This window comes from Delphinapterus leucas, chromosome 6, assembly GCF_059928025.1.
Source record: "Delphinapterus leucas isolate spDelLeu-1000000601 "Yukka" chromosome 6, BTC_Dleu_Yukka2, whole genome shotgun sequence".
NCBI classification, from domain to species: domain Eukaryota; kingdom Metazoa; phylum Chordata; class Mammalia; order Artiodactyla; family Monodontidae; genus Delphinapterus; species Delphinapterus leucas.
Window position 1 is genome coordinate 69,512,925 of NC_143134.1, and position 20,351 is coordinate 69,533,275.

The window sequence follows — 20,351 nt, forward strand, 5'->3', positions numbered from 1 at the left end:
GGAACTTGTGGTTAAGCCATTTAAGTCCCTCCTAGTTTCACCAGATATTAAGGCAACATATAATATTAGGCCTTAGTTTTACACTCAGTATATTAACATTTATGTTGATTTAAAAAACTAGCATATTTGCAGACCTGTTATTGAGTGCCTACCACATGACAAGCATGTATCATCAGTGAACAGAACTAAGATCCCTATTCACATGGAGTTTCCATCAGGTGGCATGATTCTTTCTGAACATTCCCTTAGCACATGTATTATTATTTGTGTAGAAATAAGAAGAAAGAAAAAAATGAAGTTATTTACCTTTTCTAATCTCTTAACCAAGAGATTTCCAAAGGTTTGATGACCAGGACTTTTTGAAGACCTCAATTTCCCTTTACTTTTTGTTTCAGTCTTCTTGATAAAGCAGCATGATAACCTGAAGTGAAAGCACAAAACATCTTATCTCTATGAGATATAGAGTCAGCAATGACTTCTGACCAGGATGCTCGAAAAATTACAAAGGTTTACCTCTCCTCCTTCCCCAAATCCCAGTTAAATGACAGAAGAAATATACAAGCAAAAATAGATCCAATACAGTCCTGATTATCATGGGGATTGAGTGGGGTTATCTGCTATTGACAGATCAGAGAAAACAATGAAAATTTATTATAAGACATAAAGCTTGTAGAAAGATATTAGTGGTGAAATATAAAAGAGCAGAGTCTCATATCTTTTAAAAAGTGAGTTTCTCTGAGAACCACTGGCCAACACCAACTGGATATAGTGGAGGCTGGAAGGTAATGCAGATAGAAGGCCATGAGCAAGGGAATTCAATAAAGGACTATAGAACCTCAGAGGGTGTCTGCCACCCAGGACAAAGTTTATTGGAAATGGAGATTCTAACCCAGAAGAACAGTGGCAGTGCCCAGGAAACTTATACCCTGGGCAGAACAAAGATGCAGCCCCAGAGACAAAAACCCGCTCCCCAAACCCTGCCCCGACCTATGTCCCTCATCCCCTCCTCCACAAAATCCCTGGAGGCAGTGTTCCTGGTCCCAGAACCTGCATTCACTGCTTCTTATTATATGACGGGTTTTTAAGTGGTACAAAAATAATCTGTGGTAAACCATCTAGCATAAGCCCTTAAATAATTACTGCAATCTTTAAAATAATCTAATTCAATCGCTACTAAAGCATACCTAAAACTCTCAGGAGAAACGATGAATGTAAACTTAATTTATTTCTTGTATAAAATATTTCCTCCACTTATATATATGTATCACTTAGAAATGTAAATAACAGAAAATGCTAAAAGAGTAGCTTCAAAGAAGTCTGTGGGGTAAACAGACTGTTTAGCATCTGAATGATGCCAGTAGGCTCCTCACACTTTTCCTGTTGCTACCTCCTATTTTCCCCACCTCTTGGTTCCAAGACAGCTGCTCAGTGTACGTGTTTCAGATAGGAAAAGAAGGGGACAGAAGAAGACTTAGTGCCTGGATCAGAAAAGCAAAGGCTTTGCCAGAAACGTCCACCCGTGTGCTTATGTCCTACTGGCCAGAACTATGTCACATGGACACTGTTACCTGCAGGAGACATTAGAAAATCATTTCTACCACTTACAGCTTGAGCTTGGTAGAGAGACTTGAGGTAGTTAAGGGTGAAGGGTCTAAAAAGGAGATTGAGGCAATTTCACTTACTGTTACTATACTATAGGTTTGCTTACTGCTTTGTACCTCCAACAGCTGTTTTAAAGACATTATTGTTTATCCATTAACTTTCACCATGCAGATTAATCCTAACTGGAGCTAGATCCAAGGGATACAGTGGAATCAAAGAAAGGGGGCTTTGGACTCCAGTAGACATGGATAGGAATCCCAGCTCCAGCACTTTCCAGGTGTGTGCAAGGCACATATTTGGTTTTTCTCTTTAAAGAGGTTTCTTTGGGTTTTGTTGTGGCGTTTAAGAATATGAAATACCGTTTAGTTGTGTCTATAAAGGCTATGAATCCTGAATTTGCCTGTTACCCTTAACAGTAGGGCAAGCCCACATCTGGCACATGTGCTAGACAACGTTGCACAAGTTAACTTGACTACCCTCAGCTTGCTTCCTCTCTCTGTAAAATAAGAAAATGGCCACTTCACTGGACAGTTGTGAGGACTCTATAAGATTACCTAAGTAAGGTAAAAAATTACATTCCCCTGGAAATTTATATTTTAAATGAGCAGTTACTTTGGAGGACAGCCCTGTAAATGGATTATTTTTTGCAATAACTGTGAACCCACAAAAATACCGTCAAACCTCAGTTTTGAGAAGCCTGTCCCAAATTGCTTATCTTAGCAGAAACCCATCTAAAAGCACTATCGTGATCATCCCACAGCTTTGGTCAGATTTTTCTAGCAATTATGCAATGCATAGCATATGACCAGTGCTGAGTGCACCCTGGTAAAATTAGCAGCAATCTACAAATTAGAACTATTCTATTCCATAGCTATATTTGTAACTAAGTGATTGTTGACTTTTTACTCAAATTCAGAGCTACCCTAACTTCTTCCAGGTCTCTGATTTACCTGGTGGAGCTGAGGTAATCTGAGTACATTATGAAAACAAGCAAATAAATTATTGAAAAATGAACCTATTTGAACTTACAAGTTTACTGTCCATCTAGAAAACCTTAATGAACATATCAGCTCAAATTATATTGAATTCTTTAAAAGTTAAATTAGAAGGTGTTAAAAATTACCTCACCAAATACAGCAAACATAGAGTACAGCAAAAATAAAATAATCATATAATTTTTGTGCTGTAATCTGCATTATATTCCAAAATATTCTTTCTGGAACTGTGGGATTCCATTGCTTTTTTTCTTTTCTTTTTTGGTCTCTCTCGAGACACAGAATACAATCTCAAATTAAAATACTCAAGTAACTGGTTACAATCAAGCTATGTCCCAGAAGAGTCCAAGGAAAGTCAGTGGAGAAAGTGCATTGTAAACTTAGGATACTGTACAAGCCTAAAGCGATGCATTGAGGATTTTAATGTTTTCACCAGGATTTAGATAAAAAGTCATCAGTTCTCCCTCTCTTGTCAATGATATATCCATTCATTCATTATATTTTTATTTACTGATATACCAGACACAATATTAATTAATCTAACTATAATCTTATTTAGATTTGAAGGCTCACGCTGGGCTGTGAGAATATGGGTGATTTCAATTTTATTCTTGATACAATTTAGCACAGTGGCCATGCCTAGCTTTATAATAAAGACTTCAAATATTGACTAACCCTACCCAAGTATACAAAATGGTTTGAGGGAAAGAAAAAAGAGAGGAAAAAACCCCCAAACAACTGTAAAAGGGCCACGAACAGAAGGATGGGCAAATGGAGAAAAGTTGATAAGGGTAAACCAGAGCTGGTGGGGGAAGGGGGTATTTCAAACAGGTGGGTGGGGAAAGGGGTGGAGCTTGGACCCTTGACTCAAGGTCTAAGTGGTAGCCAGAGGGCTATAAAAGCTTGGCGGAGCCAGGCAGGGAAAGCAACCTAAAGGCCAGGATTGGCACACTGACGGAGGCCGGCAGGCTACAGCAGGTGCAGTATCTGGAGAAAGGCTAAAACGCTCAGAGCAGACGAGATCAGGTCCAGGATGCCGCGCCAGTTCTTGTCCCACCTGCTAGGGGTCTGGCTGCTACTGAGTCAACTTCCCAGAGAGATTTCAGGCCAGAGGCCGAACGACCTTATTAAGGCATGCGGCCGAGAATTAGTCCGCCTCTGGGTCGAGATCTGTGGCTCGGTCTCCTGGGGGAGAACGGCTCTGAGCCTGGAGGAGCCTTGGCTGGGATCCGGACCGCCCGCAGGTGAGAGCACCCAACCCCCGCCCCGACCAGCCGCTCTGCACTTCCCATTGGTTGCTGTCCGGCTGCCGAGCAATGGGAAGGGCTGTCCGCATGACTCTGAAGCTGCCGGTGCCTAAAAGTTTGGGATTTTGCCTCGTAACTTGCTTTCTAGTCAGGATTTCACCCGGGATTTCACCACAGGGAGAGAAAGCAGCAAGTGGCCTTACCTGAGAGGCACTTGGTGCCTTCACCTCCTGGCAGTCCGGGTGGAGGGGTAGGGAGGGAGAAGGAGGAAGCTACAGAGGGAGGTAAGTGCTCAAAGACCCACAGTAGGCGGGGCGTACTCAGCCCGGAGGATCCGTACTCGGGCCAGAGGATCAGTCCGAGGGCAGGACTGAAGGCTTGCTGATGGATGGGGCAACTGGACAGGGCATCTTAACTTGAGATGACAGGGGGCAAACAGTGAGGTGTGAGCTGGTTATCACGCGTATTTGCGCACCAAAGGGCATAGGGCAGAGACCTATGATAGGGTCCTGAAGTGTAAACATAAAAGGGGGTCTTAAATTTAACGACCCTTTGTTTAAAAAAAAAAAAAAGCAAGCTCGGCTGTGGCGCATGCCATCGAAAACTTACTCTTTTATTTTTATTTGTTAACTTCACCAAAGGGGAGGACCTAGCCTCCCACTTCTTTGAACTGAGTCTTGAAATTCATGTGTGAGAGAAGGGATTAAAGAGAAAGAAAAGGGCCTGATGGTCTACAAGAGAAACTGAAGGGGAACAAGAGTCAAGGGAAGTTTGCCCTTCAGCCAAACAAAGCAGAAAACGTGATTGATGCTTCAAGCATTTAGAAGCTGCAATGGATTTTCTTTAAAAAAGCAAGATCTCAGAATTAAATCTGGAATTTTTTTTTAAAAAACACTGTTAAGTTATAAAGCATTTATAAAGATAAATTGGAAGCTAAGTTTAAGTAACAATGGAAACTTTCACTGAGGTATAGCCTAGTCTAATCACTGTAATGGGTCATGTTAAAATCAGAGAGGGCAAGCTCAATTATGAATAATTGTTTTATATTTCATAACACATGCAATTTATGATAAATCACAACTATATTTATAGGCTATATGCATATCCTCTATATAAGTGACCCTCATGTAAAATCATTGTGCACACTAAGTACATTTACTGTCCTTTTATGGGACTTAAAATATGATTATAAAGTTTTTTACCTAACTTTTCCACATTGTTGGTCAGAGACTGATTTATTTAATGCAAGTTTTTACATACTTCTTGTATAATATTAATAGAAGAGTACCACAGAGTTTAGGAATTCACTGATTCAAAGTAGGCAAGACCAGATTGCATTTGCTTCATTGTTTCACTTTTTCTGAATAAATAATATGCTCATATTAAAGACTGAAAAATATACATAAATACAATAATGAAAAGCACCATTAGATATTAAAGACTGAAAAAAATCTGTGAATTTAATGAGAAAATGAAAATATCTATATTAAATGAGGAAATGGAAAGCAATATTAATATTTGGCAATAGGTATGTGTATCTCCTGCATTTTCATTTAACATTATATTGTGAGCATCTTCTCACATTGTTAGACTCCAAAAAGATAATTTAAAATTTCTTTCTGGTATTCCACATCATAAATCTACCATATATATTTAACCATTCTTAGTAGACATTTAGGTTGTCTCCAGATTGTTGCTTAAAAATGGTTTTCTGACTACATTTATACCTATCTAGATATTTGGCCAAATTTCTATTTCTGCAGAAAAGGATAGTGATTTTAAAATATTTTTAAAGAACTGTCTTTGTCACTGCTCAGTACATAATTTAACTGGAAATAATCTAACAAACTATTGCCTGCAAGTGAGGATCAAGGGAAGTGTTTAAATTACTAATTAAGAATCACTTTGAAAGTACATGTCAATAATCTGTGATTAATGAGGTTTAAAACCTCTATTGTTTGATAGTTTCTATCTGTTTGTACATTATTAAATTATTTTCCCACAATGCGTGCAGAAATAATACTCACTGTACCGTTTTAAAAACAAGATAGATATTTTTAATTAGAAGAAGTCTATGTTAGTAAGAGTTTAGTCCAAAATATACTGATTAGGAGGCATTTGTATGAATTCAGGTTGATTAGGATATTATCTTTTAGACTCCAGAACCTAAAGTTGTTGTGAATTGCAAAATGTTTCAAAATAAATTTAAAAAATAATTTTAATAAAGAGTACAATGCAGGCAACAAAAGCAAAATTAGACAAGTGAGGCTACATCAATAGACAAAACTTCTGCACAGCAAAGGACATACTCAATAACGAAGGGGCAACTTATGAAATAGGAGAAAATATTTGCAAGCCATGTACCTGATAAGGGGTTAATTTCCAAAATATATAAAGAATTCCTACAACTCAATAGCAAAAAAACTAATAACCTGGTTTTAAAATGGGCTAAAGACTTGAATAGACATTTCTCTAAAGAAGACATACAAATGGCCAACAGGTATAAGAAGCAATGCTGTATATCACTTATCATCAGGGAAACTGAAATCAAAACCACAATGAGCTATCACTTCACACCTGTCAGGATGGATATTATCAAAAAACAAAGGAAAAGTGTGGTTAAGAATGTGGAGAAATTGAAGCCCATGTATAGTATACTGTTGGTGGGAAAGCAAATTTGTGCATTCACTATGGAAAAGAGTGTGGAGGTTCCTCAAAAAAAAAAAAAGAAAAAAAGAACTACCATATGATCAGCAATCCCACTTCTGGTATTTATTCAAAAGAACTGAAATCAGTATCTTGAAGAGACATTACCACTCCCATAATCACTGCAGCAATATTCAAAATAGCCAAGATGTGGAAACAACTTAAATGTCCATCCACAGATGAATGAATAAAGAAAAGGTGGTATATACATACAATGGAGTATTATTTGGCCTTAAAAAAGGAAATCCTAAAATATGCAACAACATGGATGAACCTGGAGGACATTATGCTAAGTGAAAAATGCCTGTCTCAGAAGGACAAATACCGCTTGATTCCACTATTATAAGTATCTAAAATAGTCAGACTCATAGAAGCAAAGAATAAATTGGTGGTTACCAGGATTGGGAGGAGGGAAAAATGGGGAGCTGCTAATTATCATGTATAAAATTTCAATTATGCAAGATGAATTGGTTCTAGAAATCTGATTTATAACACTGTACCTATAGATAATCATGGTGTATTGGGCACTTAAAATTCTGTTAAAAGGGTAGATCTCATGTTAAATGTTCTTACCAAAAAAAAAAAAAAGATATATGGGAACTCTGTCACATTTTTGTGAATTTTCTGTAACTTTAAAAGTATTTCAAAATAACAAGTTTTTAAATTGAAAAAAAAAGTGCCAAAAACAACAACCTATGAATAAATGTAATAGAAACTACAAATGTTTTGCCTGATTCATTAACTGGCTTTAAGTATATGGAAAGTTACAATCAGCTTTTCTTTGTATTCAATAAAGCTCCAATTAGAGAAGGTTTAAGTTAGAGCAAGGAGAGTTTTTATGAAGAGATTGAATTGAACTTAGGATGTCTTACTGAGGGAAAATGTGAACATTTCTGACTACCAAAAAATGGTATAAATTCTCATCTGTCATTGCCAGTTTGGAACTTGAATGAGAGAAAACATTGGGAGGGAAAATAAAATGTTAGAATATTGTTTTCTTTCCACTGAAAACTCCAATTGTTGAAGTTTGTTGTTGGCTGAGATCCTTGCTACAGAACTCATAGGAAGTGAACAAGCTGAGACCATTCCTGCCTGGGTGAGGGGGCATGGTTTTCTCTGATCTGTAAGCATCAGTGGTTGCCCAGGAATCCACTTTCCATGCTTAGATTTATATCTCTTGACCTCATTGTTTCCACTATTTCAGGAGGAATGTCTTATTATAAGCTGAAATGGACAGTTTTGCTGTCCATGAAAAACAACAAGTAGTGATCCAGGTTTACACTATAATTTAAACTTCATCTGTGTTTCAACTTTTTTTTTGGTGCTGTAACTCTCAAAATTGTGTAATGGGGATAGGTAAGGTTAGGATAGAATTTACCTGCAAGTTTTTTGAGGGCAGGAAAGATGTTTTCTTTTTATTTATATCTCTAATCTGGCAGAGCCAGAGACATGGAAACTATCAATGGATGTTCAACTGAACTGAATGGGTGTAAAGAAGGAAGATGTCAGCTGGTCCCTGAAAGTTGCCAGCCCAAGTCTCAACCTTCATGTATACCCAATGCTACTTACGACCAGGCTCCCTTCCTAGGGAACACACAGAACTTGCATAGTTTATGATCTACAACATTGGAACAAAAACCATACACAGTAGTCAGTAGACACACACCACAACAGATTAAAAATCTCTTATAATCAGTGATTTGTTGGTTAGTGTTCTTTTAACCCATTTCTCCATAAAGTAAAACATTACTGATTTGCAGTAAATACTCTAGGGAAGAAAAATTATTAATACATGTATGAGGAGCATCAGAGACTGGTATCTCCTGCCTGCTAGATCAGAGCAGTTGAAAATTCTGCTTTTTAACTTTATCCTGAAGCAGTAACTTGCCACCATGGAACAGTTGATAGTTTAAAATAATTAATATACTTTTCAGGGATTACTATCATAACTCAGAAGTTGCTTCGTCATGGAAATAAATTACTCAGGTAATAAAAATTCATCTGTGGTCAAACTGAGTGTTTTTGAGGATCAAGATGACTTCAGAAGTGTCAGAGATAAAAAAGTGCTATGGTGAAAGCATTAAAGGGACATGAGGAGAGATGACAAGGGTACGAGTGGAGTAAAGCAGAACTTTGGTAATGTTGTTTAACCTGCCCAACTATAATAAACTAACCTTTTTAGATATCAGGACACTTGCTGATTCTGTTTTATTGTTGAATTCTATTGAGGCAATGCTTTCCTTTGTGTCTATGCAAAATTTTATAGTTTTCCTGATGTACTTTAACATGAATATTTTTTCTCTTCCCCCTCTTTTTTAAATTAGAAATCATGCCACCCTCCATCACCAAAGATGCAGAAACCTTAAAGATGCTGTTGGAATTCGTTCCTAATTTGCCACAGGAGCTGAAGGCAACACTATCTGAGAGGCAGCCATCACTGAGAGAGCTACAACAATCTGCATTAAAGGATTCAAATTTTAACTTTGAAGAATTTAAGAAAATTATTCTTAATAGACAAAATGAAGCAGAAGACAAAAGTCTTTCAGAACTAAAAAACTTAGGCTTAGATAAACATTCCCGAAAAAAGAGACTGTTCCGTATGACACTGAGTGAGAAATGTTGTCAACTAGGTTGTATCAGAAAAGATATTGCTAGATTATGCTGAGATGAAGCTGTGTATTTCATCTAATGTTCACACGTATCCTCACTGACACATTCACCAATGCCTCTGTCGCCCCACTGATTACTAGAATATGAGAAATTATTTTTAGTGTTTAGGTTTTTCAGTTGATGTGTAAGAAAATGTCCCTTGCATTATTGTAGTTTCTGATAATAATACTTTTTATGTGAGAAGATATTTTTGGTATTTATTAATGATATAATTATGTTATTGCTTTTTTAATGCTACTAACTTAAAATGACAATAAAATCTTTATCACTTTAGCCACAGACAATAACTCAAAGAAAATTTTAGAACTAGATAGCTTAGTAAAATGCTATGTCTTGCATAAGTGAGAATGGACAAGTCTATTTTTGAAATTTGTATCTGATAAATTATAATCTGTCACCATTTTCCCTCCAAACATAATGCCCAAATGTTCTTTCACAACTTAATATCAAATGAATTATTTTAATAGCAAAAAAATAAATAAAAATTTAAAAATAACTTACACAATACCTAACACCAGGTACATAAAATGGACCAAAACTTTTTTATTGACATTAACTCTTAGTTTGAATATGCAGTCACAAGATTTGAACTTTTCTAGTAGATTTTAAAATATTTTTTGTGTCTTACTGAACTATTAATTGCAAAAAAATCAGATTGGACCCTAAATCAATTTAATTTAGTTGAGGCCATATAAACTCAAGTATTTTTCAAACTAGGGTTCTTACCTTAATTCTACTGTCTAAAACACTAAAAAGTAAATTATAATTTTTTAAGGAGAAAAATGAATATATAATACATATAAAAGAGAATAAACAATTTAGTGTCATATATTATAGAAAAACTGCATTAGCAAGGGAACATACTTTGTTTGCTATTTTAGAAGTTACAAACCATTTCTGTAACAAAATAACTGTGAAATGATATGAAAACTTATTAGTATAGTAAATTAACAGAGTTATCATCTTAGTGTTTAGCCAGTTCCTTTGACTTACATACACTTAAATTTTTAGGCAGCATTTATAGAAAAAAGTACACTTAAATAGCAATTTAATCTCCATCATATGTCTGTAAATAGAATTTAAAAGGATTAAAACAGCAACTCCCATATTTCAAATTCCCATACATGATTAATCATAATCAGGCCTCCAACTAAGGCCACCTTGTAAAACTTCATAAAAGGCTGTGGAACCTCAGAGGCCATAAGCCACCTTGGACAAAGCCTGGAAGAGTGCTGTCTGAAATGGAAAACCCAACACAGGAGAACAAGGGCAGTGACCAGGAAGCTTACAGCCCAGAAAGGACAAAGAGGCATCCCCAGACCCAAGAGGCATCTCCCCAGACCCTGCTCTGGCCCATGTCCCTCATCTGCTTCTCCACAAAAGCCCTGAAAACAGGGCTCCTAGCCCAAGAATCTGTATTCACTACCTCTGATGATATCACTTTTTAAGTGCTACAAAGACCGTCTGTGGTTAACCATCTACTATAAATACTACGATAATCAGTTAACATCTTTAAGATATCTAATTTTGGGGCTGCTAAAGTCCTCCTAAAACTCTCATGAGAAACTGATGATTGTATGCTTAATTTATTTCTCATATAAAAAATTTACTCAGGGGGCTTCCCTGGTGGCACAGTGGTTAAGAATCCACCTGCCAACGCAGGGGACATGGGTTCGAGCCCTTGGTCTGGGAAGATCCCACATGCTGCGGAGCAACTAAGCCCATGCGCCACAATTACTGAGCCTGCGTCCAGGCCCGCAAGCCACAACTACTGAGCCCACGTACTGCAATTACTGAAGCCCACGTGCCTACAGCCCGTGCTCCGCAACAAGAGAAGCCACCACAATGAGAAGCCCGTGCGTAGCAGCGAAGACCCAATGCAGCCAAAAAAACCCACTGTTTATATATATGTATCAGTGAGGATTGTGTTCCCTGTAAATAAGAGAAAGCCCTACAACAGTGGCTTCAAAGAAGACTGTGGAGTGAACATCCAACACTGAATGATGCCAGCAGGCTCCTACCACCTTTCCAGTCAGTTCTGCTTAACACATAGGCCTTCCTCCTTATACACTTCTTTCTCCTCATGAGCCCAAGATGGCTGCTGCACATCTAGATCTGTGTACATTTTAGGACATAAGAAGGCTTAGTGCCTGGATCAGAAAAGCAAACGCTTTGCCAGAAACCTCCACATGTGTGCTTATTTCACATTAGCCAGAACTGTGTCACATGGATACTACTACCAGCAAGAGACATTGGGAAATCATTTCTACCACTTAGAGACTAGAGAGTTGAGGTAGGCAAGGGAGAAGGGTCTAGAAAGGAGATTGGATCAGTCAACCTACAGCTTTGCTCATACTTGCTGTTCTTGTACCTACAATGTCTGTTTCAAATACATTAATCTTTATTTATTAACTTTCACCATTAAGATGAACTCCAACTGGAGTTGGATCCAAATGGTATGAGAAAAAGAAAGAAGTCTTTGGAATCCAGTAGACATAGGTAGGAATGCTCTAACACTTATCAGCTACATGCATGGGCACATTTAATATTTCTCTTTAAAAAGCTGTCTTTCTTTTGTTTGGACTGAAAACATTTTAATTTCTGAGTTAACAGACATTATTTTTTAATTGAACTATAGTTGCTGTACATTATGTTACAGGTGTACAGTACAGTGATTCATAATTTTTAAAGGTTATGCTCCACTTATAGTTATTATAAAATATTGATTATATTCCCTGTGTTGTACAATATTTCTATATAGCTTATCTTAATGCATAATAGTTTGTACCTCTTACTCCCCTACCCCTACATTGCACCTCTCCACTTCCCTCTCCCCTCTGGTAACCAGTTTCTTCTCTATATCTGTGAGTCTGCTTCTTTTTTGTTACATTCACTGGTTTGCTGTATTTTTTAGATTCTACATAGGAGTAATATCATACAGTATTTGTCTTTCTCTGACTTTTCACAGCATAATACCCTCCAAGTCCATCCGTGTTGCTGCAAATGGCAAAATTTCATTCTTTTTTATGGCTGAGCAGTATTCCTGTAGTATGTGTGTGTGTGTGTGTGTGTATGTATACAACATCTTCTTTATCTACTCATCTGTTAATGGACACTTAGGTTGCTTCCAATTTTAAATAACGCTGCTATGAACATTGGAGTGCATGTATCTTTTTGAATTAGTGTTTTTGTTGTCTTCAGATATATACCCAGGAGTGGAATTGCTGGGTAATATGGTAGTTCTATTTCTAATTTTTTGAGAACCTTCCACACTGTTTTCCACAGTGGCTGTACCAATTTACATTCCCACCAACAGTGTATGAGGGCTCTCTTTAATAGACATTATTTTTTAAAGCAGTTTTAGTTTACAGAAAAATATAGTGAAAAGTATAGAGTTCCAATTTGCCCTCTCATCCACAAATAGTTTCCCCAATATTAACATCTTGTATTAGTGTGGTAAAATTGCATCAACTGATGAACCAATATTGATATATTATTACTAACTAAGATCTGTGGTTTATATTAGGGTTCATTCTTTGTTGTACATTCTGTGTTTTTTAAAAAAATTATTTGTTTTTAGATCAGTTTTTAAGTTCACAGAAAATTTGAGTGATAAGTACAGAGGGTTCATCTCCCCAGCTTCCCCCCAACATTTGTACATTTGTTTCATGTGGTATATCTGTTAGGATTGAGGAACCACACTGACACATATCATTATCAGCCAAAGCCCATAGTTTACATTGTGGTTCAAACTTGGTGTTGTACATTCTACAGATTTTGACAAGTGTTTAATGACATGTATCCATCCTTATAGTATCATACAGAACAGTTTCATTGCCCTAAAAATCCCCTGTACTCCCTCCTTCCCCCCAGACCCTGGCAACCACCAATCTTTTTAGTCTCCACAGTTTTGCCTTTCCAGAAACTCATATAGTTATCACTCAGTATATAGCCTTTTCAGATTGTCTTCTTTCACTTAGTAATATGAGTTTAACATTCCTCCATGTCTTTTCAAGGCTTGATAGTTCATTTCTTGATAGCACTGAATAACACTCCATTATATGGATATACCACAGCTTGTTTATCCATTCACCTATTAAAGAACATCTTGGTTGCATCCAAGTTTTGGCAGTTATAAATAAATCTGCTACAAACTTTCGTGTGCAGGTTTTTTTGTGCAGGACATAAGTTTTCAACTCATTTGGGTAAATATCAAGGAACATAATTGCTAGGTCATATGGTAAGAATATGTTTAGTTTTTTTTTTTTTTGGTACGCGGGCCTCTCACTGTTGTGGCCTCTCCCGTTGCGGAGCACAGGCTCCGGACGCGCAGGCTCAGCGGCCATGGCTCAAGGGCCCAGCCGCTCCGCGGCATGTGGGATCCTCCCGGACCAGGCCGGGGCACGAGCCCGCGTCCCCTGCATCAGCAGGCAGACTCATAACCACTGCGCCACGAGGGAAGCCCGAATATGTTTAGTTTTGATAAAACTGCTAAACTGTTTTCCAAAGTGCCTGAACCATTTCGCTTTTCCACCGGCAATGAATGAGAGTTCCTTTTACTCCACAACTCACCAGCATTTGGTGCTGTCAGTGTTCTGGATTTAGGCCAAACAAATAGGTAGTGGTATCTCATTGTTGTTTTAATTTGCAATTGCCTAATGATGTATGATGTTGAGCATCTTTTCAAATCCATCTTATTAGCTATCTGTATATCTTATTTGGTGAGGTGTCTGTTTAGATCTTTTGTCCATTTTTATATTGGGATGTTTGTTCTCTTATTGTCGAGTTTTAAGAGTTCTCTGTATATTTTGGATACCAGTCATTTATTAGATATGTGTTTTACAAATATTTTGTCCAGTCTATGGATTATTGTTTCATTCTCTCAAGAGTGTGTTTCATAGAGAAGGTTCTAATTTTAATTAAGTCCAACTTACCAATTTATATTTTCATAAATCATGCTTCTGGTATTATATCTAAAAAGTCATTGACAAACCCAACATCATTCAGATTTTCTCCAATGGTATCTTCTAGGAGGTTTATAGCTTTGCATTTCTTTTTATTGTGATAAAATACACATACCATAAAATTTACCACTTTAACAATTTTTTAAAAATAGCATCCACCTCTGTGGGAGGTGTTTTTTTTTTGGCTGCGCTGGGACTTAGTTGCGGCATGTGGGATCTTTTAGTTGCGGCATGCGGGATCTAGTTCCCTGACCAGAGATTGAACCTGGGCCCCCTGCATTGGGAGCATGGAATCTTAACCACTGAACCACCAGGGGAGTCCCCCATTTCAACCATTTTTAAGTGTACAGGTATTAAGTACATTCACACTGTTGTGCAATTATCACTATTCATGTCTGGAGCTTTTTTATTATCTCACACAGAACCTCAGTACCCACAAAATAGAAACTCCACATTCCACCCCTGCAAGCCTCTGGTAACCACTATTCTACTTTCTGTCTCTATGAAACTGCTTCTCTAGATCCTCATATAAGTAGGATCATACAATATTTGTCCTTTTGTGTGTGGCTTATTTCACTTAGCATAATGTTTTAAGGTTCATCCATCTTATAGCACGTATCAGAAATTCATTCCTTTTTATGGTGGAATAATGTTTCATTGTATGTATGTACCACATTTTCTTTATCCATTCATCCATTGATGGACATTTGGGTTGTTTCCACCTTTTGGCTTTCGAGAATAATGCTATGAACACGGGTGTATAAATATTTAAGTTCCTGCTTTGAGTTCTTTTCAGTACATACCTCGGAATAAAATTGCTGGAGCCTATGATCATTCTATTCTTAACTTTTTGAGGAACCATCATACTGTCTACCACAGATGCTGTACCATCTTACATTCCCACTAGCAGTGCCCACGAGTTCCAATTTCTCCACATGCTTGCCAACACTTATTTTTGTTTTGTTAATAGCCATCCTAATGGATGTGAAGTGAAATCTCATTGTGCTGATTTGCATTTCCCTAACGGCTAGTGATGTTGAGCATCGTTTCATGTGCTTATTGGCCATCTTCTTTGGAGAAATGTCTATTCAAGTCCTTCACCTATTTTAATTGGTTTATTTGTTTTTATGTTGTTGAGTTGTAGGAGTTCTTTATATATTCTAGATGTTAATACCTTTTTCGATATGTAATTTGAAAATATTTTCTTCCATTCCATGAGTTGCCTTTCACTCTATTGATAGTCATTTTTTTTTTGGCTTAAACAACAAAATTTATTTTCTTATAATTCTGGAGGCTAGAAGTCCAAGATCAAGTTGCTATCAGGGTTGGTTTCTGGTGAGCCCTCTCTTCCTGGCTTGTAGATGCCACCTTCACACATGTTTTCACATGGCCTCTTCTCTGCAAGTGCATGGAGAGAGGGAGATCTTTGGTGTCTCTTCGTCTTCTTACAAGGATCACACCTCCACCCTTACAATTTCCTTGAACCTTAACTATCTCCATTAAGTGCCTTATCTCCAAATACAGTCACATTACAGGTTAGAACTTCAACATATGAAAGGGGGGTGTGGGGACACACAGTTCAACCCATAATAATGACCATTTTTATTTGCAGACCTTTTGTTAATGTTTATTTTTTTTTTATTGGAGTAAAATTGCTTTACAATGTTGTGTTAGTTTCTGCTGTATATTTGCAGACTTTTTAATGATGGCCATTCTGACTGGTGTGAGGTGGTACCTCATTGTAGTTTTGATTTATATTTCTCTAATAATTAGGGATGTTGAGCATCTTTTCATGTACTTGTTGGCCGTCTATATGTCCTCTTTGGAGAAATGTCTCTTTAGATCCTCTGCCCATTTTTCTATTGGGCTGTTTGTTTTTTTCTTGTTGAGTTGTATGAGTTGTTTGTATATTTTGGAAATTAAGCCCTTGTAGGTCTTATCACTTGCAAAGATTTTCTCCCAGTCTGCAGGTGGCTTTTCATTTTGTTTATGGTTTCCTTTGCTGTACAGAAGCTTGTAAGTTTGACAAGGTCCGATTTAAACTTTTTGCTTTTATTTCTATTGCCTTGGGAGATTGACCTAAGAAAACATTGGTACGATTTATGTCAGAGAATATTTTGCCTATGTTCTCTTTATGACAACCACCATTTTTTTTTTTTTTTTTTTTTTTTTGTGGTACGCAGGCCTCTCACTGGTGTGGCCTCTCCCGTTGCCGAGCACAGGCTCCGGACACGCAGGCCCAGCGGCGGCATGTGGGATCTTCCCGGACCGCGGCACGAACCTGTGTCCCCTGCATCGGCAGGCTGACTCTCAACCACTGCGCCACCAGGGAAGCCCGACAACCACCATTTTTAATGAAGTCAAACCTCCTCCCCAGGAAAGCAGCTCTAACTTACCAGTTGCCTAACTTTCAATGTTGTGCATTATTTGTATGAAAAGTGTTCTTTCCAATTTGGATTTGGCAGAAACTTCAAAACACACAGATAGTCTAGTAGCATCTGCACCAGGTTTCAGAGGGTTGACAGTTCTCCCTGTTGATAGACTTTTGATGCATAAAAGATTTTAAGTTTTAGTTAAATTTATCTATTTTTTCTTTGTTTCCTATGCTTTTGGCGTCACATCCAAGAAAGCATTCCCAAATCATTTGTCATGAAGTTTTTCCCCTGTGTTGTCTTCTGAGAGATTTATAGTTTTAGCTATTACATTTAGGTCTTTGATCCATTTGAGTTAATTTTTTATATGATATAAGGTAAGGGTTAAACTTCATCCATGTTCATGTGGATATCCAGATTTCCTGCATTATTTATTGAAAAAAAGTCATTTCCCCATTGAATAGTCTGGCACCTTGTCAGAAATAATTTGAACATATGTGTAAGGGTTTATTTCTAGGCTCTGTATTCTATTCCTTTGATCTATATGTCCTTTCTAATGCCACTACAACAATGCTTTGATTACTGTATCTTTGTAGTAAGTTTTGAAATCAGGAAGTATCAGACCTCCAATTCTATTCTTTTTTTCAAGATTGTTTTGGCTATTCAGAGTCCCTTGTGATCTCATATGAATTTCAGGATGTGTTTTTCTATTTCTGCAAAAAAATCATTGGGATTTTGATAGGGATTGCACTGAATCTGCATATTGCTTTGGGTAGTACTGACATCTCAACAATATTAAGTCTTTCAACCTGTGAACATCAGGTGTCTTTCCACATAGTTATGCCTTCTTTAGTTTCTTTCAGCAATATTTTGTAGTTTTCAGTGTACAAATCGTTGACATCCTTTATTAAGTTTATTCCTAAATATTATTCTTTTTGATGCTATTTTAAATTGACTAGTTTTTAAAATATCCCTTTCAGATTGTTCACTGTTGGTGTATAGAAATTTAATTGATTTTTTCGCGTTGATTTTTTATACTGCAATTTCACTGAATTCATTTATTAGTCCTGCAGTTTGTGTGTATGTGTGTGTGTGTGTGTGTGTGTGTGTGTGTGATCTTTAGGGTTTTCTACATCATATCATCTAGAAATAGAGAAAAATTTACTTCTCCTTTCCAATTTGGATGCCTTTTATTTCTTTTTCTTGCTGAATTGTTCTGGGTAAAACTACCAATACTATGTTGAAAAGAAGTTGCAAAAATGGGCATTGTTGTCTTGCTCCTCATCTTAGAGGAAAAGCTTTCAGTGTTTCACCATTGAGCATGATATTAGCTGTGGGTTTTTCATACATAGCCTTTATTATGTTGAAGTATTCCTTTTATTTCTTGTTTGTTGAGTATTTTCTCATGAAAAGGTGTTGAATATTGTCAAAGCTTTTTTGCATCAATTGAGATGATCATGTGGATTTTCTTCTGTCATTTCTGTTTATGTGGTATACTACATTGATTTTCAGATGTTGAACCATTCTAGCATTCCAAGAATAAATCCCACTTGGTCCTGGTATATGGCCCTTAGAATATGCTGCTCAATTTTGTTTGTTAATATTTTGTTGAGCATTTTTGCCTCCATATTCACAAGTGGCTTTGGTCTGTAGTTTTTCTTGTAGTGTCTTTGTGTGGTTTTGGTATCAGGGTAATGTTGACCTCATAGAATGAGTTAGGAAGAGTGCCTTCTTCCTCAATTTTTTGGAAGAGTTTGAGAAAGGTTATTGATAATTCTTCCCTAAATGTCAGGTAGAAGTCACCAATGAAATTAACTGGTCTAGGGCTTCTCTTTGTTAGGAGGTTTTTGATTACTGATGCAATCTCTTTACTAGTTTATAAGTCTATTCAGATCTTCTATGTCTTCATGATACATTATGGGAGGTTTTGTTTTTCTAGAAATTTGTCCATTTCCTGTAAGTTATGCAATTTGATAACATACAATCGTTCATGGTACACTATTGTAATTCATTTCTGTAAAATCAGTAGTAATGTCTCCAATGTCATTTTTGATTTTAGTAATCTGTCTTCTCTTTATCATTGTCAATATAGCTAGTAGCAGCATTTTGTCAGTTTTGTTGATCTTTACAAAGATCTACCTTAAAATTTTTTCTTATTGTTTTTCTATTCCTTATTTTATTTATCTCTGCTAATATTATTTTCCTCCTTTTGCTAGCTTTGAGTTGTTCGTTCTTTTTCTAGTTTATTAAGGTATAAAGTTAGATTGTTGGTACCATGGTACATATTATGGAATAATAGTCAGCAAGTAAAAGCAACCAAGTATTGATGAATATAATAACCTAGGTGAAAATCCACAGAACTAGAGTGAGTGAAAAACGCCAGTCCTAAAGGTTACATACTGTATGACTTCTTTATAAACATTCTTGAAATGACAAAGTTATGCAAAGGGAGAACCATTTCACCAAAGGTTAAGGCCAGGAGGAGTTGTTTGGGAGGGAAGTTGGTATGACTATAAGGAACTTTGTGGTATTAGAATGGTTCTATATCTTGACTATAACAATGTCAGCATCCTAGTTGTGATATTGTACTATAATTTTACAAGATGTTACCACTGGAGAAAAGGGATCTCTCTGCATGATTTCTTACATTCATTCACATGTGTGAATTTGTATTATCTCAAAATTTAAAAATTAATTTAAAAAATTCCTCAAAGCCCTAAGACTCATAGGGATTCATTGTGAATTGTTTGCTGTGGACACTCAGGCAAAAGGGTAGGAATCCATGGAAGATATAAAGTAGTTGGAAAGATATTGGTTGTGAAATATAAAAGAACAAGAGATTCACGCTTTAAATATCTATTTCAAGTGCTATTAAAGTTTGCCTAAAACTCTCATGAGAAACTGATGAATGTATGCTTAATTTATTTCACATAAAAAATTGACACCACTTATATATTTGTATTGGTTAGGATTGTGTTCTCTGTAAATAATAGAATACCATACCACAGTGACTTAAATAAGCCTAAGTAGTAAACATCCAACCCTGGTCCAGCAATTCAGTGATGCCAGCAGGTTCCTCTCACTTTTCCTATCAGCTATGCTTACCATATAGGCATTCCTCCATATGCTCCCACCTCATGGTTCCAAAATGACCGCTGCATTTTAAAGTATCAGTGTGCATTATAAGCAGGGAAAGATGAAGACACAAGAAGGCTTAGTGCCTAGATCAGAAAAGCAAAGGCTTTGCCAGAAACTTCCATATATGTACTTATGTTGTATTGGGCAGAACTGTGTCACACAAACACTGCTACCTGCATATATCAGTTTGCTACGGCTGCCATAACACAATACCACAGACTGGATCGTTAAAATAATAGAACCGTATTTTCCCATAGTTTTAGATGCTGGAAGTACAAGATTAAGGTGCGTGCAGAATTAGTTTCTCCTGAGGCCTTTCTCCTTGGCTTGCAGACAGCTGCTTTCTTCCCGCGTCCTCACATGTTGTTTGCTCTGTGTGCTCACATTCTATGTGTCTCTTCTTGTTATAAGGAAACCAGTCTTTTAAATTAGGGCCTCACCTATATGACATTTAACCCTAATTACTTCTTGAAAAGCTCTATCTCCAAATACAGTCATATTCTAAAGTTCTAGGGTTTAGGTCTTAGGTCTTCCACATATGAATTTTGAGGGAACACAATTCAATCTGTAAAATTCCACCCCCTAGACCCCCAAAATTCATGTCCTCCTCACATGCAAAATACATTCACTCCCATCACAACAGCCCCCAATTCTTAA

General features: G+C 36.9%; 1 protein-coding gene across 1 annotated transcript; it reads left to right on the forward strand.

Annotated features, from left to right (window-relative positions):
* Nucleotides 1-3,008: 3,008 nt before the first annotated feature.
* Nucleotides 3,009-9,621, forward strand: LOC111174653 (prorelaxin). Its single transcript, XM_022573639.2, has 2 exons — nt 3,009-3,841; nt 8,875-9,621. The coding sequence occupies exons 1-2, from the start codon at nt 3,631-3,633 to the stop codon at nt 9,213-9,215; spliced, it is 552 nt and encodes a 183-aa protein (XP_022429347.1). The 5' UTR covers nt 3,009-3,630; the 3' UTR covers nt 9,216-9,621.
* Nucleotides 9,622-20,351: the final 10,730 nt, after the last annotated feature.